The following is a 24,320-nucleotide window of genomic DNA, read 5'->3' as shown; positions in this document are numbered from 1 at the left end:
AGAGAAACGCACTGCTTAAGCTATCAGACAGGAATTTTACAAGAACAAATGCRTGTAAAGTGGCCGTGAATACGTTTGGATTGGCATTTAGGAGTCCTAGGACATTTTAAACAGAAAAGGTGGGAGGAGGTGACCCTGATGGCTTTTAATTTCAAACCAGAAAGAACTGGATGKAGAGCTTGTGAGGTCATGAGGATTTTTACAGCAGTGGGCCCCTCTGTGCAGCAGGGGCAGAGCTGACTCCTTGAAAGTGAACTCTGCAACTGGTAGCCCTGAAAAGCAGTACAGAACGGCCTACTTTGTGTCTTTTCCAGTATAAAGTCATGGTTGTTGTGAGCAAGTAAACTAACTTAGTGAGACCCACATCTCCCTCTCTATTTTTTTTTTTTCGCTGTTCTGGATGATGTAAAATATAGGACTGCAGAGTGGGCCCTGTCCTTTGCAGCTGTGCAATGAAGGTCTGCAAGTGTCCATAGCACATGCATTGCAGTTGCTCTCTACTTCCCACAGGACATGAAACAGTTTCCAGGACCCAATATCAAAATAGACCTGCAGTAAGAGATCAGAATTCACAATTACACCGAGAACATTGCTGCCATCACAAATCAATGCAGTAGCATGTTTTTTTCAGATGAGATTCTCCTGGTTGTCCTGGGACATGTAGGAAACAGAAGTTCTAGTATGTTTTTTGCTATAGTGCATAGCAGCTGGAGATAAAGTTTCATAGCATGGAGTCTATTACCTTACAACGTCATTGAGTCAAAAAATAGAGAGTCAAATATGTAGGAGGAAGAACGTTAATGAACAATTTTGAGTTTTTCCTGAATTCTGCCTCTGGCAGCAAGGAACAGATGTATAAAACAAGTCAATCGGTAGTTGCCTTATGTTGTGAAGATCTCTTTCTTTTACAAACCTTAATCTTGTATAAGGACTTCAAAGGCTGCTATTTTTATTAAAATTGCTACATTTTACTATCACCTACCCTATAATTTGTCATTTGCTTGTTGTCATTCCAGAGATTATTACAAGTTTTACTCTGTGCTGTAATCATTGCCTAATTAAAGCTCTGAAAACCTTTACAATGTACAGGTTTAACAGATGCTGTTTGATAGCGATTTCATTTAATTTATCCAAATAAAAAAAGAACCAGCAAAGAAATCAATGTTTTATACCAGCTAGGGAACAAGTTCCTCCGTGAATCTAAATCCTTTGTAGACCAGAAATTGTGAAACTACAGAACCGTTGTCGGCTTTGCAAAGTGTCACATGGGATGAAGAGCTGCTGTCCCTTGGAAACCTATTTGCACCTTGTGTTGAATGTCCGACAGAAAATTTCAGTCCTATATCCTGAAGAGTGGTTGTTYTTATACTGTCAAGTCAGACTCGTCCTGCAGACTTGAATGGTCACATTCTTGAAATGCAAGGAGGTGAGATGAAGGATGTGTTTTGGGACAGCGTTGTCTGTCATCAAACGGTGGCACAGACCATCAGTGACTACCTAGAGAACAGGTGAAAATTGGAGGAAATGGGAAAAAATACTTAAATATCTGTACAAAAGAGAAATCTTTCTCTCYGACCTCCTCCTCCTCTATAGCTATATATATCTATATAAAAGTATCTGTTATTCAGACATGCCGTGTTCTGACATAATAAAACCGGACAGGTACTGCTGGAGTGAGTGCTTGGGGTCAGCCACCGGCAGGCTGGCAGCGAGCAAGGAATACTGATCAAAATGTCTCACATCAGACAGTAATTAGGAAGATGCTAAAACTGAATTACAGCTTGAATTGCTAAGGAAATAGGCTTAACTTTTGAAGAGCTTTGAAACTAAGCAGAACACTCGAGGATGCATTTTCAAAAGTATCCTTCAAATCTGCCTGGGCAACGTTATTCAGCAGCACGGTAGTATAGCTAGTATTCCACGCTGGAACTTAAAACTTGGGCAGCGTATCAGATGTTGGTATAAAAACTCTGGCTCTTAACCCAAATCAGACCTGTCAAACAGTCCCAGTCGTCAATGTTGGCCTGAATGTGAGTGTGCAAAGTCTTCATTTGCTTGGGCAAATCTGTGTGTTCCCAGTGTGCGTTCCAGAGAACAAACTCATAAAATACAGTGAGGTCTTGGAGTTGGAGACTTTTGCAGGCAATTATACATGTGTTCGTAAGTATTGCCACTTAGAACTGCGTATTCTTGAAATGGTATGTTGCTGTTCAAAAACAAATCTTCACGTACAGTATTAACGCTTTAGTTTTTTTAGATTGAAGAGGGCCTTTTGAGGTTCTTCAATATCTATTTTCTCTAGCAACTTCTGAACACATTGTTCTGGGGCAAGCTCCGCTGTTACCTGTGTTTATGGGTTCACACGTCTTTGAATACTAATTGCCGTTGTTTAGAGTAACTCTTAAAACCTGAAATCTGTTCAGTTATAGCAAAATAAGAGTAAAATGCACTTTTCTTGTCCTACGTAAGGGACACATTTTCCCACTGTTTAAAGTGTTTCTGCTGCTCTATGAAAAACGCTGTCCAACAGCAGAGAAAATAGCAAACAGTAAAAGAATGAATTTAACTATACACCAACTTCTGTCAAATATTTTTTCAGCCTAATCTCTTTCAGCTACAGTAATCTTAGTTGTTAGTTGTAACGATGGCAGGTAAGACCATTTTCAGACAAAAATGTGACCTTTAAGTTGACAGTGTGCTCTAATTGGTTTCAGTGATAGACCCCTGCGCAAGTGGGAATGGTGGATGCTCACAGATCTGTCAAAATGAGAGAGGAGTTGCAAAATGCAAGTGCCATCCAGGGCATTATCTTTCTGCAGACAGAAAGTCCTGTTTAGGTAAGAAACTGCATACGGGCTATTTACTGGGAGGAGAGGTATTATGCAGTGTTCTGGCTTACTGAACTTTAAATGGAAGTGAATATGTTATACTAATAAATGTGTCCATTTTGAAACAACAGTTTTTTCTGTGATATTTTTATCAGCCAGTAGTCTTGAAGGACCGTTTTGGTAATGAAAATTACTCTATGTGATCTCCTAAATCATGCTTCCTAGCAATTGGATTTGTAGATACCGTAGCATTATTCTTGTATGGTCCCTTTAAAATAATGCCCCAGATACAGCTCCTGGAAAATTGGTTCAAGTAACACTCTGAACCAGGTCACTGAAAGCCTATTTAGAATTCAAAAGGGTTTTTAGCTGGAGAACTGTTTCCATATTAATAGAGAAGCTACTGCRAAGAAAGAAATTGTGAAGTCTAAGATTTCCAAAGAGCTTAAAAAGTTGAATTCCAAAGTCCCATATTTAGTCTTGGATTTTCAAAAGGATCTAAAGGATTTCAGACACCAAATCTAGGYGAATTAAGGACCAAAGTAACTGCTTTTCTCTTTTAATGTGGTGCTTGGAAGCTAGATAGTTTAGCAGTTTTATGAAGTGCAGGCACCTATGGCCTTTGTGGTGAACCAATTTTGAACAGCACTGTMAATAGCAGGGTACATATTCAGGCAGTAATTTTGAATTACTCTTTTAGAAAAAATGGACAAAATTTTAATGAGACTTAAATTGTCATCTTAGTGCACTGAGTGCTTTGCAAAGGATTTGCTTCTTGCCCTGAATATTTTCCTGAATGGCCTGTAAGCCCTGTGAGTTACACGGCGCACGTAAGGGATTCCACTATTTCTGCTGGGGTTACTCGTCTCRGTAAAGTTACTGACCACCTGAAATATTTTCAAGTACTGCAGGCACTACAATGATGACTAGTAGGTGCAAACAGCAGTAGATTTAATAACAGGCTCAGAATGTTACTCATTTTGTCTTGGAGGTATGTTGACAGTTGTATTAATTTATGTATAACCTAATGCACCAGATAACTTGCAATGCTATATGTTGKATCAAATTTTCTTCCTGACCTCATGGTAAGTCTTGAATCGTGAGTCATTAAGCTTCATTTCTTAACGTGAATGTTGAATTAYTGGTTTTGCTCCTAGATGTTGTTCAATGCCTTTTGCACAATTCAAGCTAGTACTTGACTTCTCAGAAACCAAGTTAGGAGGAGGCAGAGGGCAGGGGAGCTCATACTTCAGCTATTAGCTGTATTTACAGRAGATGAAGAAATGTATGCAGGATGGCAGCTGTGGTATGGCTTTCCATTTTTTTTGTTTTTRAAAAGTAGAAAAACAAAAARCAAACAAAAACATTTACAGCATTTGCCAACATATTCTACTTGCAAAGTGACAATTAATTACAGAAAAAGGGAAAATAACTCATTTTATTCTAAGCAGGAACTACACACATTGCTGCTTMAGAGAAGCTGTCATTCACCCTTAAATTTTCATGATCTCTTGAAAGGCTTTTGCAGTGCCTGGGGCCCCTTTTTGCAAGTAGGCTGATTGTGTGCAAATGCCTGCTTGTGCTCAAGTACAAGGGTCCCTGAGAGGAGCGGTGAACACCTCCTCGTGTCATCGTAGGGACAAATGTAGAGAAAGGAAACTGTTAGGAAGTGGTTTGCTACGGTGAAAAGTAGCAATCTGCACACCTGACAGTTCTTTCCTGTGAGAGACGGTCTGACCCATGCTCGTTGCRATGAATGATTTGCAGTTTGCAAGCAAAATGCCAGAACAAGAGAAGGAGCAGGAAGTCACCTAGGCGTTTGGCATGTGAAAGAYGATGCCAGCTTTTGCACAGACACTGGTGTTTTGCACAGCTACGCTAYGGCAGAAGTACTTAGTATAAGCTTTTTGTTTTCTTTTTTATTATTCCTTTAAAATATTCTCATGCTCTTCCATTGAGCTTTTTAGAAGATGGGATGACTTTAGTGGCATTTATCTGCAAATACAAGCTATTGAGCGTAAAGATGAGGAACAGGCTGTTTGACCTAGGTTTGTGTGAAGAACAGGCTCTCCGTGCAGAGCTCTTCACCTTCTTTCTTTTCTCGCAKATGGGGTGATGCTCCTTTGGTTAGAGTAGATGCCTCCCTGCTGGACTTTATGTAGAAGAAACTGCAGGACTCAGGGCTGTGACAGAGAAGGTCTGTCTCCATCATACATGCTGAGAACTACCCACCACTTAATCCAAATCATCTGTCACTGATGAAATAATCAGATATTTCCTGCTCCATCAATTTAAATGTCATGGCTGTGAGGATCTGGTGATAATTTTAGGGAATTAGGAGACAGGATTTTTTTTTGAGTTCTTCAGGTGGCTTCTTTTATTGTTACTTGCATTACTTAATAAACAAGCTACCTTGACTGATATTATAAATATAATGTTTAATATTATAAATATTAATTTTCAGAGGTTCAGGGTTAGCAGTTTTGAGATTAAAAAAAAACTATTTTGGAGAATAATGCTGAGGGTTTGACATTCATTAGATTCTGTCATATGTGGACTAACATGTTCTTTTCAGTGGACATTTGGAAATATATCCATATGGRCATAGAATGATGTTGTTTTTTATTTTAATATCCAAATGGTTGCCTCTGCTTCACAGACATTGATGAGTGTGCAGAAGGGAGAGCCAGGTGCGCTCATCGTTGTGTGAACGCTCCAGGATCCTTCACCTGCGCCTGTAATCCCGGCTTTGRGCTAGGGGCTGATGGAAAGCAGTGCTACCGTAAGTGACAGCTTTACAGCTATGCTTTTCAGGCTATCTTATCTGGAAAATGCTATGCTTCATTTTTAATTCAGTTAGATTAGAACTCCCAGCAAAATAAATATATGCAAAAACTCAAGCTTAATATTATTTTCTTCATCATACGCTGTTGYCACTTTTGCAGTTGATACGTTCCTAAGCCTGTGTTCACAGTCTTTAATTACTGCGTTTCAAAGAGCAAATAGCCCTGCTGGTTTCTTTTCAGTGTATAACGAATTCTGTTCCAGAGCTACCCAAAATATAGCTATTCTACAAAATGTATTAATTCTTTCCCCATCTCCCAGTTTTCTTATATTCTAATCTGATACAAAAGAAAACTGACTTGATGTTCTGCTCTTGTCTTTATCTGTCAAGGTTTACCCACATTTTCTCCTGAGATTGTTGACATTATTAAGCAGATGCTGGGTTTTTTTAAAAAAAGGGGATAAAAAAATAGTTATACAACTAAAATTTCCCAAACTAAAACAATACTGAGCCCTGTTTTCCCCCCTTACATATTTAATACTTGCCAGCAGGGTCTCTTAAGAAAAACTGCTTTTTTTGAAAAGGGGACTGACCTGGGCTGTCCTTGAGGGTAAATTTAGATTAATAAAGGAGGTGGTTTGGAAGAGTTGGTGTTATTATGGACCTAACATAAGCTCACTGGAATGCAGACAAAAGCATGGCCTGTTTTAGCAAAGAGGTGGGCAAAGATTGTTCCGCCTAATAATACTGTGCAAGAACTTTCAGCAGAATTTCCTTAGGAAAATATCCTGCATGCCAGAGAATGAATGCATTCTTTAAGAATTTATGTATAAGAAATATTTAATAAGAAAGAAAAATCAATTTCAAAGCACTGGCATAAATTAAAAACAAAACTCAAGCATTAGAGAGAGATACTGGTGAATTATTTTATAGGTAATGGGGAGCTATGAATAGTGCAATGGCAAAGGAAGTACTATTAATACATAGATAGGAAATGATCCGGTATGAGGACAGTAACAGTGGTTTAGATTACTTAGGTTTCACTGTGATTTTCAAATGTCTGTCATCATGATTCTCTGTGCCTTATGTACGATATTAGAGAACAGACTCTAAAAATGAAAACATTCTGCGTATATTTTTGATCAGAATTATCACAGTTTTTGAACAGTTTGCAATTCTTTATTCTTCTGTTTACYGTGTGCAGTCGGGAAGTTCTGTTATTCCAGTTTTACTGATGAAGAACTAAGGCACAGTAAATGACCAGGATAGTTTCTTTTCAGTGTAAAGGAATTATTTACTGAAGTACATGGGTGGAGTGAGATGGAAAGATGCTTCTTCCCTGTGTGAGACTTGCTAGAAGACCTGACCAAAGTTTTGTGAGGACCATGCGGTACAACCAAGTGCCGGAGGTTGGGGAGGTCTCTGTCAGGGTAAGGGGCCAGGCGAGCGGGCGTCCTACTGCGCTCTCGCTTTGCTTGTAAGGTGTTGAAGAAAGCCTTAGTGGAGTTACCGTACGCCAAGGAGCTGCCAAGCCCCTCCTTGAGCAAGCAGTGAGGGGCCAAAACGTGCAGGTTATCTTACGTGCTCCTGATTAGTTATCAGCCTTAGGAGCCAAATTCTGCTATGAAAACGTGAAAGGCATTTGTATTTGGTGGATGGTTTAGAAACCAACCCCCACTCACATACAAAGCTAAAAAAGCTGGTTTTTGGAGAATGAGCTGAGCAGATTCAGCTGTGAATAGCTCTGTCTAGCTGTCTAGGTTTCTCAGATGCTTCCTGAAACAGAATTCACTGTTACATTCAAACAAAACATAAATCTCCAGAAACCTGTGAACACTACATTAGTGGGTCGACCGCTAATACGGTCAGCCAGCTTCACATTACTGAAGTACCCACTGTTACGACACAAGACATATATCCAGTTTTCAGTGACTCCAAAATTTGCTGTTCTCTGCTGTACGTGCTAGCTTAGTTTATATTTCCTGCTACAGCAGTCAGTTTATGGATGCCTTTTTTTTTTTTTTTTTTTTTTTTTTACAGAAGGGTTATTCTCCAGTTACTCTCCTCCCATGCTTGCTTTTTAACATCCTTTTGATTTATCTCTCTGCAAGGCATCGAAATGGAGATTGTTGATAGCTGCCAGAACAACAACGGTGGTTGCTCTCATCACTGTGTGCACACGACCGCCGGGCCTCGCTGCTCCTGCAGTGACGGCTATCTCCTTGCTCTGGATGGCAAAACGTGCACAGGTAATTTATCATGAATCCCGCATCTCGTCAGGGGAAGGGAGGGGGTGGCGCTGGTCTGTCGGAGCGGAGGAGGGTCTCCCCTGCCAGGGGAGGTCTGGAGGAGAGCTGTCACCTGAGGAAATACCTTTCCCCTCCCTTCCCTTCTCTTACAAGTTTTAATTAATATTGTCCTCTGGCACTTCCGTAGTCAGTGCTCCAGCTTGCTTTGCTCTGTGCATTTGGTGGGATTATTAATTCATGAGAAGTATTTCTTCTTCCCAAATTGAAAATGACACTTCGGTGCAACTTRAATTGTCGTGACAATGTCTCGTTGTGTACAGCCTAAGCATGGGCTTTCTGCGATCCTTTTTCTTTGCATTCTTCAGCCAGCCGTTAGAGGAGATGCCTGGCTCTAGCTGTGAGGGTGAGGACTGCTTTTCAGAAGTGTTTCACATGCAGGCTCCACTGTGCTTTGTGGAAGTTACTCTATTTCCATCAGATTTACTTGCTGATGAGACTGCACTTCTGACTGTGTGAGAAGTTACACTTCGGAAGTGAAAGCAGTAGTATTAGATTTGTTTTTATTTCAAGAGAAGAGCTTAAAAATTCCTTCATGTTTCATACAATTTTACAGTGTGATTTTTATTTTTTTGTGTTTATAGCTTTTGCTATGCAAACCGTATTTTATACTGTTTTAGGGTTTCTGTCACTGTGCTGTTAAAAATTTAAGGAATAGCCAAGACAAGAGAACAACCCCAAAGGAACAGGCATCACAGAAAAATATAGTAACATTTGAAGAGAGGTAGAGGGCAGGAAATCTTGTGAAGAGGAGAGGCTCTGCAGACTGGCATCAAAACAGCCACGTACAGGACAGGGGAACTGTAAGGACTGTAAGGGGGTTTGACAGTGGAGCTTAAAAAAGGGGAGAGGAAAGGAGGGAAGGCAGATTTGGACGCTGACCTGAGCAGAGGCTCACTGGAGTAGGATTATCCAGTCTACTTTCTCTGTATACATGAAAGGACTTAGAGTAGCATTCTGCCCAGGCTGGAGTTCAGAGACCTGCTAATGGAGSATTCAGAGGGAAAACAGTTACTCTGGCCACAGCAAAGGAAGTGAGAGCATAGGTGAAGATTTTGGCAAGGCTGAGGAAGTGAAAAGCTGTTCTTAAGAGCAAAAAATCCTATTTGTTGGATGCAGGCTTCACATTCCTACACGGACAATGGGCTCTTAATAGAAGCTGGACCAAGATATCATCTGAAATGTTGCAGAGAAACTCTGCTTGTGACTTTTCTGGAAAACATGCCATGTTCAAATAACCTGCATTAATCATTTTCATGCTGACCTCCTCACCTCGATTGATTAATTACATTTTCTTTCTCCTCTTTCTGTTGTCAGTGTTTCCTAATAACGCTGGCACTCTTTCCAAGGTTAATTGAGACACTGACCTTCCACATCTGTGGTTGCTCATCTAGGTAATGCTCAAAAGCCTTTTGCAAACTCAGCATTGACAAGGTACCCCTTGAATGGCTACTGAATAGCTCAACAGACTGAAGGGGCTGAGATTAGCTGAGAGCCTGCAGTTAAAAGATAGCAGCTTGGTTCCTGTATCTAATCATCAGGACAGCAGCTCCAACCRTACCAATTTCCAGACGGACACAAGGCACAATAAGGCAATGGCCTCTTTGTTATCAGAAAGTACGATTGTACCTAACAATTCACCCTGCCAGCAAATACTCTGTTGGATCAGAGCTTGGTTTCCCTGCTAATTTATGTTGAATAAGGTTAAACATACTAAAGGGCAAATGATTATATGTAGATTGCTGTTATGAGGTGCCATTTATTTGCTGGCAAGACCYAGCTAATGTTGTCTACTTTATAAACTATCTAGTAGCATCTGAGACTCGCAGACAGGGCGCATATCCTCTGCTGTGGATGAAGGCAGGAGCCAGGCTGCTGTCAGGATTCAGACAACATTTTATGTGGGCGACGGGGGAGGAAGACATAGAAAGGCATTTGCTAAAAAGCGCAGTAGCTACCTACCAAAGCTGTGACAGCTAAAATGAGCAGCAGCGTGTTCGTAGCAGTTGTTGAGCGTGGCTCCTCGGGAGCCGGGTTTTTGCAGCACAGACTGCGTCTGGGGGCTGCGCTGAGCTGCCCCCTTCCTTGCAGAGCGGGATGAGTGCGCGAGCGGCGAGGCCTGCTGCTCCCAGTTCTGCATCAACTACGTGGGCAGCTACGAGTGCGCCTGCAAAGCGGGCTTCCAGCTGAACGCCGATGGCTGCCGCTGCGATGGTAAGTGGTTTAATACCGATGCCTCTGCCTAACGAAGCACAGCAGAGCAAGGAGGAAAAGCCTCCCAAGCTCTTTCCAGTGTTCTCTAGCAATTTCCCCAATAAAAGATTCCGCGGCCGTGTGCCAGCTTTGCTGATAAGGTTTTTCAAATGTGATTTCCATTTTCTAACACCGGAATACAGTAATAACTCGTCATCGAGCATGGACAAGTGGGGCTGTGGGAGATGGGTCAGCACAAGGGAACTTTTCCTCCTCTCTCCACACATACTTTATATTGACATGTTTTAAAGATTAGTTCTGCAAAAGGAGAGCTCCCAGACTAGCCAAAGGATCATCAGCTGAGCTTAACAGCTTAAAGCAGCTGTTTTTACTCAAGACAAAATTATAGGTGAAATAATCTGTTCCATGTTGCCCTGAAATATTTTAATATTTTCAATACTAGGGAAGAAATAGAGAGCCTCAAAGTGCTAAGAAAACAGGATTTTCATATGTCTAGAGTAATTTTTCAGATGCAGCTGGGCTTAAACTGCACTATCCGATCAGAGGTACTTGTGCCTAGTTAGCATTTATATTTGGTTTTCTAGATGTGGATGAATGTCGTCTTGATAACGGCCACTGCGACCATTTCTGTGTTAATTCTCTGGGATCGTATGAATGTGCCTGCAAGGAGGGCTACGGGCTTGGTCTTAACAGACAGTCCTGCATCGGTAAGTTATTTTTATATCTYGATGGCCTTTAAACATTTCTCACAGAGACTATGAATTCAGAACCAGGAACTTCAGAGGGTTCTGGGAGGCCAGCTCGAGCCATCTTTAAGCAAGGCCAGGGTACTGCTGTATGCAGCATGGAGATCCCAAGTTCATATTCAGACAATTGGCTTTGAACTTTTATATTCCCTGGACACGTCTGAAAACATAAACGCTCTATTTTTAGAAATAAATACTATTTGGACAGTTTTCTGTATTGTTTTATCAAGAAGTTTAATATCCTGCGGGAAAAAAAGGCCAAATTCTGCTAAGATGAGCTAGCRCAAGTTTTCCACTGAGGTCAGTGGCATAATTGTGGATTTCTGCCAATGTAACCAGAAAAAAAAATTTAGCCTAGCTACTTCGTTTCATAACCTAGTTTAATACCTGCTAAACTTTGGGCCRGAATTTGATATTTTATCTAACTACTAAAAGAAAGCCAACAGATATACCATCATTTTAAGGCTCAAATTTTAGCCTTTTATTTGAAGATGAGTCAGAAAGTCGACCTCACACTACATTTTTGATCTCCAAAGCAAGCTAAAGTAATGACTTTTATTAACTATAAATTGTCAAACTTCAAATAAGGAAAATGAAACTACCAATTTAAAATTTGGCACAGTGATGAAGATGGCCTTGGCCTGAGCTCCATTCCAGGTCCAGAGTTTWTTTCCAGAAGAAAAGAAAGAGAAGCATTTTCTTTCTTTTCTCTGTTTTGGATAACAGAAACTCTGTTTCTAAATGCAGACCATAAAATAGATCAGCAGAAAAATCTAACAGAAAAGTGGTAAATGGGGAAGGTCTCGCGACTGAAGACTGGGGCTCAGGCCCTGATGTGCGTGTGTCCTAGCGGCAGGCAGCGCCGAGGTGGAGGTGGACGTGGGCTTCGTGGCGATTCCCGGTCYGCAGTTGAGGCACCCGCCCCAGCTCCTTCACTACGCGGTCGCACTCGACCCCTTCTCCGAGGATGAAGGCAGGCGAGGAGAGCTCACGCTGGTGCGCAGAGTTGGTGAGTGGAGGAGTTTTGGTTCTCCTAACGGCAGCAAATTGGGGGAATGGTCTCGGGAGGCGACTCCGGAGAAAGACCGTGGCCGAACCCGACCGGCTGAAGCCGTCGGGAAGGGCAGAGCGAGGCTGAGCGTTAGGTCTGCTTCCCTGCCGTCCCCCAAGGTTGGCGGGAGGAGGCGTTCGCCGGGCCTGCCCTCGGAGGGCTGCGGAGCGGCACGCGGAGCCGCGGCCCGGCCGGGTCTCGCTCCGGACCCGGCGCTGTGCCCCGCGCTGGCTGGGCTCCTGCTGGGGACACTCGGCAGCGCTGCGCAGGCGCCTGGTTCCCATAGAGCGTACAGAGCGGGAGAAGTAGCAGTTGTTATGTGTTGTTTTATATTCCGTTCCCTTAAACAGGAGGTGTTTGGGCAACAGGGAGAARGGCTCCCATCATGGCTGCTCCTGTTGGAGTCTGCCAGGGAGAAAGTGGGGAAGCAAGAGGAGGGAGGCAGGGTAAAGCGAGCAACACAACAAGTAAGAGGTAGGAGACTTCTTCAGAAAGCAGGGTGTGTTCTCCARAGCCTCAAAGGCAACAGGCAGAAAGATCCTTTTCGTGCTGCCAGAGAGGGAGTTGTGCGGAGTTCATTACTGCAATGCACAAAATGCAGCACAGCCTCTGTACTGAGAGCAAGCCCGTAGGAAATGTCCCTCTTGCTCCCCTCCCCTTTCTCCTAGAGTTGGGGAAAAGGTGGGGTGTTGTTGTTTATAAACCCGTTTTATTCTGCTCGGAGAGGTTTTGCTTAAGATGTTTGTCATTCCTGTTTGCGATAAAGTACAATTTACCTCTAGAGCTTCAGATCCCTTTCCATGGGTTGGGCATGTTCTAAGGAAAAAGCATGGATGTATCTGCTTAAAGCTCTGCCTGGCTTAGGGGCCTGTCACAACCGGTGGCAAACTAGACCGTGAGYATACGCAGCCGTAGCAGTGAGTGCCTGTAGCACCTCATGTGCATGTTCTAGCGAACAGCTTTGTACTCCCCCGAGACTTTGCGTGACATTCGTGATTCACCTGTGTTTCCAGCTGAACACAGAAACTTCCTCGCTTAGAGCATCGTGCATTTGAAAGCTGTGCTCGCTTTCAGATGGCTGCATTATGTGCTGGTATCTCATGAGGGAGGAGTGAGATTTCTTATTTTTGTTATTTWTGTCCTATGTTTTTTATATCTGTAGAGTCTCATGAGCTCTAATTACTCATCCAAGGACTGGGCCGTACAGCCAGATTCAGGAACTGGTTTTSGCTTTAATCAGAGGTTTAACTTATCATTATGAACAAAAATGTGAAGACCTCGCAGATCACATAGCATCCAGCTGGACTCAATGGTGTTGAAAACCAACTGGAAAACAGACAAATAAGATAACCACAGGCAAAATTATCAGGCACAGAAACCACAATCAAATATTGATTGACTAGTTTTTGCGTGTTGTATTCATGTCTAGCCACATGAATTTGTGTGCTGTAAGTCATAGCTGAGCGTCTGCACTTTCTCTAAAGTTGAGACTTTGCAGCATTTGATGGTTTGTAGGCAAAGGTGAGGAAGSAATGAAGCTTTTAATAGTGTAGTAAGTTCTTTTACYTCCCAAATACTAAATTATTCTTTAYACTTTCAAATGTGTTTTTGTGCTGCAATCTCTATTAACAAAAACTCGCCTTAAACAATAAGCTATTGCAAGTGATTATATTTATTCTATGGATTGAATGACTTTTTAATGTGGAAGCATGACATTTTTAATGGTAATTTATATTCTTGTCCATTGATATGAATTTTCAACATGTTCAAAGTGGTGGGAACACTGGGATTCTGACTGTTTTTGAAAGCTTCGGCATTTGTTCAGGTTTGTAAAAAGGAACAGTTGGGTGCTGGGACCTAGAGGAAATMTGGCCTTACATAGAAAATTACTTCAGCTAACAGTAAGTCAGCAGGTTGGTTGCTTTTCACCAGGAATCTGCCAATTTGCTTTCAGGTATTTTTCAAAATCCCCTTCCAAAAAACCTCCAACTACGTCCATAAAACCTGTCAGGCARTAGACTGACCATGTGGTTAGGAGTTTAATGTCACTGAGATATTTTAGCAAAGACTAACATTTGCTGTCTGTGTTCTGTGCCTTTGTTCATAGACACCACAAAGAGAGAGAGTGAGAGAGCGTGTGTGCGTGCGTGCTGTTATTTGCGTGCAAGAGAGGAAAGGAAGGTAGGGAAGGTGAGGGAAGAATGCATTTTCATATTTCTTAATTCTTCTGATAAATATATCCTTCTTTCATATCCYGAAGAAAAGAAGGAGTAATAAGTGTGTGTTAATCTTACATTTTCCTAGAATAACTTCCACTTTGCTGTTAAAAATAGCACAGCATCCGCCTACTGCAGTAAAATAACAAAATGGAGAGCTTCACAAGCAACTAAGATGTTCCTCTGTCAGGGAATATTTTTAATTATACACAGCATTGTTAAGCATTAGATGCAATTTCACTGTTTCTACTGTTTGCTTTCAAAAGTAGTTTTAAGTGCTCTTCGAGAATTACAGTATGTAATGGAATAAATTCCAGCTGAAGTCCCAGCTTTCCTTTCATTTAGACTCCAAAATTTGAAGAAGAAATTTTGGGAAGCAACATTTGGACCCACTTTTTGGGATGCTCCAGTGATATTTGCAGTGCCAATAATAACACTAATGATTYTTTTTTTCCGGCTGTCAGTCTCTGCACATGTCATTTTGGCACCTGTGCATCTGCAACGATAGGTAAGAGCTTGTGAAAGTCTTATCTGTGTGCTCACTAAATCTCCTGTATTTTTTCGTTTCAGTTTGTCTTGATAACACTTTTGGCAACGACTGTAGCTTGAGCTGTGAGGATTGTATGAACGGAGGCAGATGCAACACTGAAAACAGTGGCTGTATTTGCTCACCTGGGTGGAATGGTATTATCTGTAATGAAAGTGAGTACTGTATATTTGGATGACATTTGAATGTTAGGGGCTTTGTCCTAGTGCTGTGACACTGTAGATAGATAGGAAATAGTAACAAACTGTTACACTTTTAATTTGAAAAGGTCTTTAAGGAGTACAGCTGTCTCATTGGCAGATCAAAATTTTATGATTAARATTTTATTATGGCGTGGTACATTAAATTGTAAGGAGTGCTGCATTATACAACAAACAGTGAGCTCGCTGCCATCTGATGCAAGTAGCCCTTGCAAACTAGTCATGCTGGTATTCATTCCTAGTCGCTCTGCATGCTGCTGAGGAGTGCCACGGTGCGGTAGTGCGCCTGCCATGCTTCGTTCCACAACTTGCTTAGCTGAGTTTCAAAAGTCTGTCCTGGCAGGTGGTGTAGCAGTCTGGTTGACGTATATGCTAACGTAGYGTTTCCTTTATAGAATCCCAGAGAAATTGGCATGTTTTTTTCTTGTGTTGGTAAAGCTGGACTTGTTTTTTCTTACCTTTTTTTATTATTTAACATAAGTTAAYCTTTCCAAGGAAATTTTAATATTGGAAATCGTATTTTTTTCAGAATTCTCTTACTGAGCCGGTCAGAACTCTCTATGTGAGTTTTTTCCTTTCTTATTCCTGTCTCCTAGTAGAAGATCTTCCTAGGTCAGAAGTATGTGCCAAAACCACCTGTGTAGATGGAATGGCTATTTCTTGATGTACAGTGCACAATTCTTCATCTGCAGTTAGGCAAAACTTAGGTGTTGCTCATCTGAGATTTCACAAAGCAGTTCTTCTGTACGTTTGAGATGGACCTCTTCRTTTGTGCTCACAGTATATAGCGTGATGGCCCAAGACACTGAGAATTGTCATCGCTGCRTTGTCACTGATGGGACAAAGAAACGTTGAAGAATTGTTACTTAGCATYGGTAGGCAGTGGTCTTCAGGTTAATCGCTGTCAGGTTTATTTTGTAGGCATCATCACGAAGACAAAAATGGAGAAACAACAGTACATGACTGAAATCAACCATCTGCCCATAGTTATTTTGGGAGACCAATCTTGGATTTGGTTTATAGACACTGGTTACAGATGAGAGAATGGGAATGAAGAGGACTAAAATAATAATTTCTAGTTTACCTAAGACAACTCAGCCTGTCAGGTTAGGATGGTTTTACTTCATGGYGCTGTCGTGGTTCAGCGTAGATTAAAAAATTTCCAAGATAGGATACAAATTAGTTAGTTCATAAATAATGATAACGTTTGTTATATATTTTCAGTAGATTTCTGTGCTTGTAATATAGTGGAATTCTCCTTTGGAACTTAAAGAATTATTAGTTTAAACTGCAGTCCTATGATGTAGGCATTGACAAGGATAAATACAGTATGTGATCTGTATGAATTAGYCGTATATGAGTGTTTTCATTCTTGTTTTCTTAAGATGTAGTATGGTTCATGGTTTTAGGGGAAACTTAACAGTTGAGAAAACTGAAACTAAATTTCTGTAATAACGCACAAAAGAAACTGAAAGAAAATTGATGTGAAATGTCAAGTTTCTTAATGTACATTGATAAAATGTCAGTTAAGTCAGATGATTCCTGCAACTGTATTTACTCAGCTAGCTCAAGCTGCAAATAATAGAGCAATGCTCTATTTCACAATTTGTCTTATGCTGGAACAGTTCGAGCTTTAGGAAGGAATCCCATCCTGTTACGGATCCATTTTTGTACATAATTCTGTGTGCAATTTCGAGACACTAAGTATTTTAGATAATTGCAATATTATTTTTATAAAGGCATTTGGGAGGAAAAAAATGATGTGTAAAATATTTATCTTCAAAGAGTCAAAACTGTGCTTTGATTTTAAACTTTGTACTTCATATGCAATGTTTCTTAAGACTCATCCATTGTATAGAGGGGAAAATATATTGGGGAGAATTTGGATGTTGGAATTTGGATATTCCGCATTGGGGAGAGTTTGGATGTTGGAATTTGGATATTCCATCAGCTAAGTAAGCCTGATTATTTCAAGTGTCATTTTAAAATTCTGTCTAGCCAATATTGACTGTACACTTATTATCTTATATAGAAAGAGTATGACATTGTTTAGAGCCTGCTTGACTAAAGCAATTCTCCCATTGCTCAKTTGGGATGATGGAAGTCTTATTTCACTTCATTTCTAGCACAGGGGAAAAAATTACTTTGCTCGTTCATCTTCCCTGCTTTGTCTGCAGCTTGCTCCCCCGGGACATACGGGAAAGGCTGTGCCAGCATTTGTAAGTGTCAGAACGGAGGCTCCTGTGACCCCGTAACAGGGCAATGCCGCTGCCCGCCAGGAATTCACGGAAAATTGTGCGAGGATGGTATGAGATTCCTGCTGCTCTGCTGGGCGTGGTGTGTGCCGGGAACCRCACGATTCCCCCTTGCTCTTACCCAGACGTGAATGTGCATGGTGCATCCCAAGGGCAAGAATAAGAATAGTCTCCACGGTACAAGACATACTGTAACACTGAGGAGTGCCCTGCCTTGCTCTTCCTTTAAATAATAGGCAAGAAAAGTGTGGGGGAGAGGGGGTGYGCTGCGAGGATGGGATACAGCGACTCGGCCAAAGGCGGCGGGGGGCRGAGGCGGGATCAGCGGAGCCCCAGGCTCGTCCGTCCGCAGAGCCCCGGGCGCCTCCCGCGGCAGGTGATTCTGCAGCGCCTGCTGCGAGCGAGCTGCCCGGGTGTCCCCGTTTTAATGCCGACCGTCGTGTTTGTGCACTGCCCAGGCTGCCCGAGAGGATTCTTCGGGAAGAACTGCAACAAGCGGTGCAGCTGCGCCGGCCACTGCCACCGCCTCTACGGAGCCTGCTTGTGCGACCCCGGCTTGTACGGGCGTTTCTGCCACCTTAGTAAGTCCYGCAGATTTTTCTGATCTGTGTTTTTAGCACTTGCACAACTTAACAGTCTTAAAGAGATCCCACATGAGATGTAAAATTAGCAAGGGTTTGGAACGAGGTAGCTCAGCCGACTTTGGAGAGGGAGCTCCCAGGCTGAGGTCTGGCRTTGGTAGTCACTGTAGTTAATTAATGATAGTTTCTCTGCCCTTTATGGTAAATCAAAAGTGATAAGCRCATACGCTTAGCTTTTTCTCTGAATTTCTCTCACAAGAAGTTTTTCCCTCTGCACTGACTTCCTAACTGAGACATTTASGTTTTGGCCCTGTTATTTCCCTATGCTAATGCTCACAGACACCAGCAATGATAATACACTCATGAGAAACAACAAAATGTTAAATTGGAATAAAAAGAACCAAAACATAAAAATGTTACAAAATATATGGTCAAATTTCTTTGCACTTACCAGTTTTGTTTGAAAACTTTATACAAGAGAGGAAATAATTGTGTGTGCTTTTCATGAAAGCTTTTGTCTTGGAGTAAACCCAAATATTTTTCATTCAGAAATCTCAACTATCTTTGCTTTGAAACCATATCTGGTTCTTGCATTACCACAGATTGCTTGAAATCAAATTAATTACTTAATGCAGGAGTCATGTAAACTATATTTTACACACCCACACATTAATAGGCACTGTCRTATGAATGTGGATGTATTTGCTGAGGAGTACAATGAACTTTTTTGCTTTGTAGCAGTTGCGTTCTGCAGAAGTGTGCAGTTTTAAATAACTCTTGCATAATTACAGAGYTAATGATTCCTTTTAATCTGGCTGCAGCGTGTCCCAGGTGGGCCTTTGGAGCTGGCTGTTCAGAGGAATGCCAGTGCGTGAAAGCAAACACGCTGGAGTGCGATGCAAGGAGCGGTGCTTGCGCCTGCAAACCCGGTTATCAAGGCAAAAAGTGTCAGAAAGGTATAACAGAAAGCCAGATTCTCTTTCGTCTGTTTATTCCTTTGTCCTGTATCATTATTTCTCAGTCTTCCTTCCCTGTGCTTTGTGTTGCTGCTACTAATGTTCTCCACTAAGTGTTTTGTCTGTGTTTTTTTGTGAGGCAAGTTCTGCGAGTGCCTGATATTACAGGGCATCAGTGASAACATGGGTTAAGAATATAGTAGTTTTAGCCTGATCAAATGGCAACAGAATTCRAGAAACCAAATTCTTACACAGCTGAAGATACTGGAAGTTTTCATTTTTGTTCCTTTTTTTTACACAGGCAGTAAATTAGAAGCAAAATTGTATTTTATCACAGCAAGATTATTTGTAAGTGATTTCAGTAACRCGACTTTTCTTTCAGATTTATAGGTCTTTGAATTTTACCTATTCTCTGTAGCTTTTGAGGGTRGTTCAAAGAGAATTGTACTCTGCATTCGCGGTTGTGTGTCTCAGTAGCCCTCTGTAGACAGCAATGCAGAAGTGCAGTAGAGATCCTCCCYGCAGATCCTTCTCCATCCTCTGCAGGCACATGGTAACATGTCAGATTTATGGCACTAGTTCTGGGGGATTTGGCGGTTACCTTCAGCATTCTTGTTACTGAGCTAAATTCTGGGGGAAAGTTTCCCTTTTCCCAGCAACGAACTTTGCATAAGGATAGAGGGCAGCAGAAGGTGCAACAGATAAGAGTTAAGAACTCTGTAATTGCTTGGTGCTTGAAAATATCCTTAAACATTCTGCAGCTCTGTTTCTGGGTTGTATCTGAGCAGTAACCTCTTTGAAATGTCCATAAACTTATTTAAATTATYGACACCTCTAAGATACACATTTTAATGGATTTTCTGCAAATTTTGCCAAATTATTTTATGATTTTTGTTCAGTTTTCTCAGCTCCTACTCCTCCTTCTTGCGTATGTCCTGTGTTTATTGCATTTTTCAGAGTGCATGCCTGGCTTCTACGGAGCTGGTTGCAAACTGCGGTGCACCTGTCCTCCCGATGGTTTATGTGATCGTGAGACGGGAGTCTGCAAGCATCCATGCCCACCCGGTTTTCATGGAGAAAAATGCCTTTTATGTAGGTACTCAGTGCGTATTTTCCTGGGAGGTACATGCTGGATGGGAAAACTTAGCAAAGAAACTCCTGTTCAGATGCAGAAGTTTCAGACAAGAGAGAAACTGCATTTGTTGTTGATGCAAGTAGGCAGTTCTCCACTGAAGCTGAAGTGATATTTGGCAGTGCTAGCTGTCATCCCTGATACAGGGTGGAGAATATGTATATAGGCATAGGGCTATTGAATTCATCTAGAAAACACAGAGGACAACTAGATTTGATAGGAGACACATTGCTATTCTTTACAGCTGTTGAAGGGAGGCTGTTTWACTAACCAGCAGTATGGTCTGTTGCTGAGAATGGGAACTGCTGTGTGATTTTACATSCCCCCAGAGATGGAGGTAAAAGATTAAGGCAAGTTACTAATGCTATTTATTTGGGTAGGTAACCATATTTCTTTGTCAAGCTTCAGGCACAGTTCTTTTAGCACTGTATTGCACGGATAATTACAGACCACAGGTCACTGAACCAGTGATCACTTTGTACCAACACAGCTCAATTCAAATTGCTGTTGATGGTACCTCCTAATATCTTCAAAACATTTTGTTATACTAACTATGTCTTTGGGTTTCTTTTGAACAGCTTGTGACCCTGGGAGGTTTGGTGTGAACTGCAGCCAGAACTGCAGCTGTGGAGAAGCACCGTGCAATTCAAAGACTGGACAGTGTATTTGCCCAGCTGGGAAAACTGGCACTACATGTGACCAAGGTGTGTTTGATGTTTGGCTAGGATAGGCAGCCTGCTTTTCTGGAAACAGAGGAAGAAGCTGAATTACTGTGTTCTCACCAAAATTGCTGCCCTGTAATATATGTCATTTGTGGACTGGGTAAAGGGTAAGTCTTAGTGTGGAACGTACTCCCTCTGTCATGTGCAGTCACTTGTAAAGGGGAGTGTGGCCCAGTCATCCTGCCTGGTCTCTCTGCTGCAACTAATAATCATGATTTGTGTCCTGGGCTGGGTTTATGCAAGATGGGCCAAGACCAGAGCACTGCAGGATATGGATATACAAGCAGTGCCTCAGGAGCTGTTGAAGGGCACAGGTCAAAGGCAGCTGTYGTGGAACCAGAAAAAAAAAATTATGAGAATGGAGCCAGCAGGTGAAGGAGCCAAAACAGAGGAAGGAGTTAAAAAAGAGAGAGAGAGAGAGAGGATTATTGTAGATAAAGGGATGAAGAAAGTCTCGAGGACACTGAGCTACCAAGGGATCTTGGTGTGCCCCTCTACCACTTGCGTGGCCTGAGGACCATTTACACAGAGTGGACCCAAGCTGCAGCTCACTGCTTCCTTTAGAGGACACATGGCAAAGGAGGTAGAGCTGAATGGGAGACCTGTAACCCACTTCATGTCCAGTCCCCTCTGCTTTTACCATCAGGAAAACTGGGCTGCTAATAAATCTGACAGAAGTGCTGAGACATTAATATGTGACAGGCATGTTATAAACTCATTTCACATGGAAGCTCTATAGAAAAATGCAGTAATTGTCCCTATAAACTATTTTGTGCGAATCACCTTTTCTCATTTTCTGATGGACTGCCTCCAGCTTACGTGATAYGTGGTTTTGTGAAGTTTCTGCTGTGTTTCTTTTGTTCCTCAGAATTCAGTGAGATGCAATTTACTTGCACATGGATGGAGAGAATGGGAARTCAGAAATTGGCCAAACCAAATTACAGAAATACGAGCAACATATACATTTCTGACACCAGCTTACCTAGAGATGCAGTTTTTCAAAGTATGACTATCCTATCCCCCACTCAGCCAAACAAAAGTACAAAACCACAATCCCTGCTCTCCTGAATCTCTCATCAGACTGCTGCCCTGTTTTTCCTTTGCTGAGTGCAGTAATTCATTTTTCAGATATGGCTAATGCTCCCGACGTTACTGCATCAGAAACCAAACTGAAAAACAGACACGTAGCAGTGGAAGTTGGAAGAGAGCCTTTATGTCTATCTTTAAATGTGTTCTGAAGTGCTGCAATATGGTGTCATGTTGATTCTTTTGGAAGGTTTATTATGAAGGCATTGTAGATCTATAGAGATAACATAAGGCTCCTCTTCCCAGCTTAGCTTTACTATTATTTTTGAATTCCTTTAAGTAACGGCATAAATGTGCTTTTTCTAATAGATTGCCCTGATGGTTGGTGGGGTTTAGACTGCCAGTCCTCCTGTGAGCCCTGTGCAAATGGAGAGCAGTGTAACAAGGAAACTGGAGCCTGTGACTGCCCCCCTGGTTACACTGGAGAATCCTGCTCATCCAGTAAGTCATTGTATTGGCCTCCCCTTTAAGAAGATAAAATAAAATAAAAAGTCAGTTTGAAAATTGAGCTTATAATTTGATTTTTACCTTCTTGCTGTTTTACGAGGTATTTGTTATATTAGATGCATTACTTAAAGATAAAGGACCCTTAAGCTTCAACARTTCTCTGGGCTGGGTTTGACAGTATTTGCCAGACAAAGGGAAGGAGTTACAGACCAGTGCAGATGACAAGCTAAACTGCCTCCCAAAATAATATTATCACTAGACCTAATCTGTGATGTATTTACTCAGAAATACAGTGTATAATAGCTACTTACATAGTAATTCCAATTGGTTGACAAAGGTTGCCGACCAACTGGCCCCTACGACTTTACTTGGAGATTGTTTATGTAGCAGTACTCCTTGGTCTAGTTAATTCAGGATGTCACAGTAGTGGGGACATAGGAGTAGTATCAGTGCTGTCCAGGCAGATCCACCAGAGATGTTAAGAGTATACTCAAGCAACTGCTCTGTGCTGGCTGGGCGTTACCTAGAAATACCTATATTGAAGTGTGCTTGGGTTTCGCCGTAGTGCTTGTAATATAGACAAGCCCTCRGGGAGAGCACTCCTTCATGCAGGACATCAGCGATGGCATGTATTTTCTCCTTGCTTGCYACAAAATGGCTTGGTGCTTTTCATGGAGTAATGTGCCCACCCCTAGCTCGCTATGCTAAGCACTCTTTTGCTTACCTGATTGATCCTGACATTCAGCAGAAGTACCCTAAAGTCTCTCAAGCTATTCCCACTTTGCAGGACTCAACCGTAAACTCCTCATGTACAAATTGCAGATGTTTCTTTACCCTTTTGATTTCAGATTCAGCTAATGCATGTTTTAGGGGGCAAGCTGTTGCTGTCTCRTTTGAAAAGATCGGTGCGTGCCTGAGTTATTACCTAGGTGAGATTACAGTCTGTTCATCTGTTTTCAGCCTGCCCTGCTGGTTACTATGGACAGAATTGCCTGCTGATATGCAGCTGTAGCAGCAATGCTCGGTGTCACCATGTTACTGGAGAATGCAAGTGTCTCCCTGGCTGGACCGGCCGTGACTGCAGACACCGTAAGTCCCATGTATATTCACTACAYGTGGCACACAGTGTTTTGCAGGAATTAAACTGCAAATGTGTGGAACCATCTCTGTTTTTATTCTACTACAAATTTTTAATATATTTTTTCTAATCTTACTGTTTCTGAAATGATGTGTTTATAGGTTTACACAGCCTGGATGATTATAATMCTTACTTACCCAAGTTCAAAGCGTTGAAGTAGATGGCTGATGAAGTGCAAAGTATTGATATAAGCACTTATTTCAACACTMTGGATCCCTTTGCCCAACGCCATCTGTCCCGTCAGCGTTTTGACTGATAGTCAGTTTTGTTTTTTGTTCTCTGCACAGATTAGTTTTGAGATAGATCCTCAAATTTTCAGTTTGTTTAGGAGAGATTTATTCAACAAGTGAGTGTCATATGTATGGTCTTGTGCCTTAAGGTTGCTCCCTAACTTGTGAATATAAATGCTGGGAGAAAATGTGTAAAAGCAGAGCATCCTKCGTGGTTCTATGTATGGATGACAGTGTAAGAGTACAGGTTTCCCTTTTTTGAGTAGTAGCCTATAAATGTGAAACCATCCTGTTTGATTCTTTCTTTCTCTGTGTTACATTTTTTCTACTCAATTTGTTACGATCTCTGTTGCAGAAAGCCAACAGAATGCAAACCTCTTTCTAAACTTGGTCTTGTAAAYATAAAAAGATGCAATTGATTTGCAAGTGTAGACAGAAGTCAGTTTGGGACCTGGCTTCCTAGGCCTTTTACTGAGGAAAGTTCTGGGAGAATCCAAAGGTTCCATTATCGTGCATTTTTTAAAAATCGAAACAGTTAATAATATTTGCAAGCACTTATATAACTTTCCATAARTCCTTAGGCTGTCGAATGAGTTGTGTGATCATGACAAAGGAAAATTTTTATTTCTATTCAAGAAAAGAGATGAAAAAGTTTTATAGGCCCCACCCTCTCCATGAGACCAGGCATCTCAGTGAGGCAGCTCTTTAGCTRTTGCAAACTGTGCAGGAAACGTGCCTAACTCTGACATTTCTAGTACTGTAATTGGCACTTTCATCTTTATCACTACAAGAAAGGAAGGAGATACTGTGCTTCAGTTGTGGTGGGTTGTCATAATGCTGTTAAAGTATTGTATGATTTTTATAATGGAGAGAGGAGTGT

The 24,320-nt window shown here is 41.6% G+C and overlaps 1 protein-coding gene across 7 annotated transcripts in view; it reads left to right on the top strand.

Annotated features, from left to right (window-relative positions):
* Window positions 1–24,320, top strand: part of LOC146585816 (uncharacterized) — a 194,676-nt gene that overhangs the window by 129,542 nt on the left and 40,814 nt on the right. For all 7 annotated transcript variants that reach the window (XM_085322262.1, XM_085322265.1, XM_085322264.1 and 4 more), the window contains exons 6-19: window positions 2,715–2,837; window positions 5,488–5,610; window positions 7,725–7,862; window positions 10,011–10,133; window positions 10,718–10,840; window positions 11,730–11,888; window positions 14,717–14,848; window positions 17,071–17,199; window positions 17,607–17,729; window positions 18,551–18,685; window positions 19,643–19,777; window positions 20,396–20,521; window positions 21,935–22,066; window positions 23,033–23,161. In XM_085322262.1, the coding sequence (XP_085178388.1) occupies window positions 2,715–2,837; window positions 5,488–5,610; window positions 7,725–7,862; window positions 10,011–10,133; window positions 10,718–10,840; window positions 11,730–11,888; window positions 14,717–14,848; window positions 17,071–17,199; window positions 17,607–17,729; window positions 18,551–18,685; window positions 19,643–19,777; window positions 20,396–20,521; window positions 21,935–22,066; window positions 23,033–23,161 (1,830 nt within the window). The remainder of the gene's footprint in view (window positions 1–2,714; window positions 2,838–5,487; window positions 5,611–7,724; window positions 7,863–10,010; window positions 10,134–10,717; window positions 10,841–11,729; window positions 11,889–14,716; window positions 14,849–17,070; window positions 17,200–17,606; window positions 17,730–18,550; window positions 18,686–19,642; window positions 19,778–20,395; window positions 20,522–21,934; window positions 22,067–23,032; window positions 23,162–24,320) is intronic.

This window comes from Rhea americana, unplaced genomic scaffold, assembly GCF_003343005.1.
Source record: "Rhea americana isolate MKP2758 unplaced genomic scaffold, rheAme1 scaffold_76, whole genome shotgun sequence".
NCBI classification, from domain to species: Eukaryota; Metazoa; Chordata; class Aves; order Rheiformes; family Rheidae; genus Rhea; species Rhea americana.
This window is presented reverse-complemented; position numbering and strand designations above follow the sequence as displayed.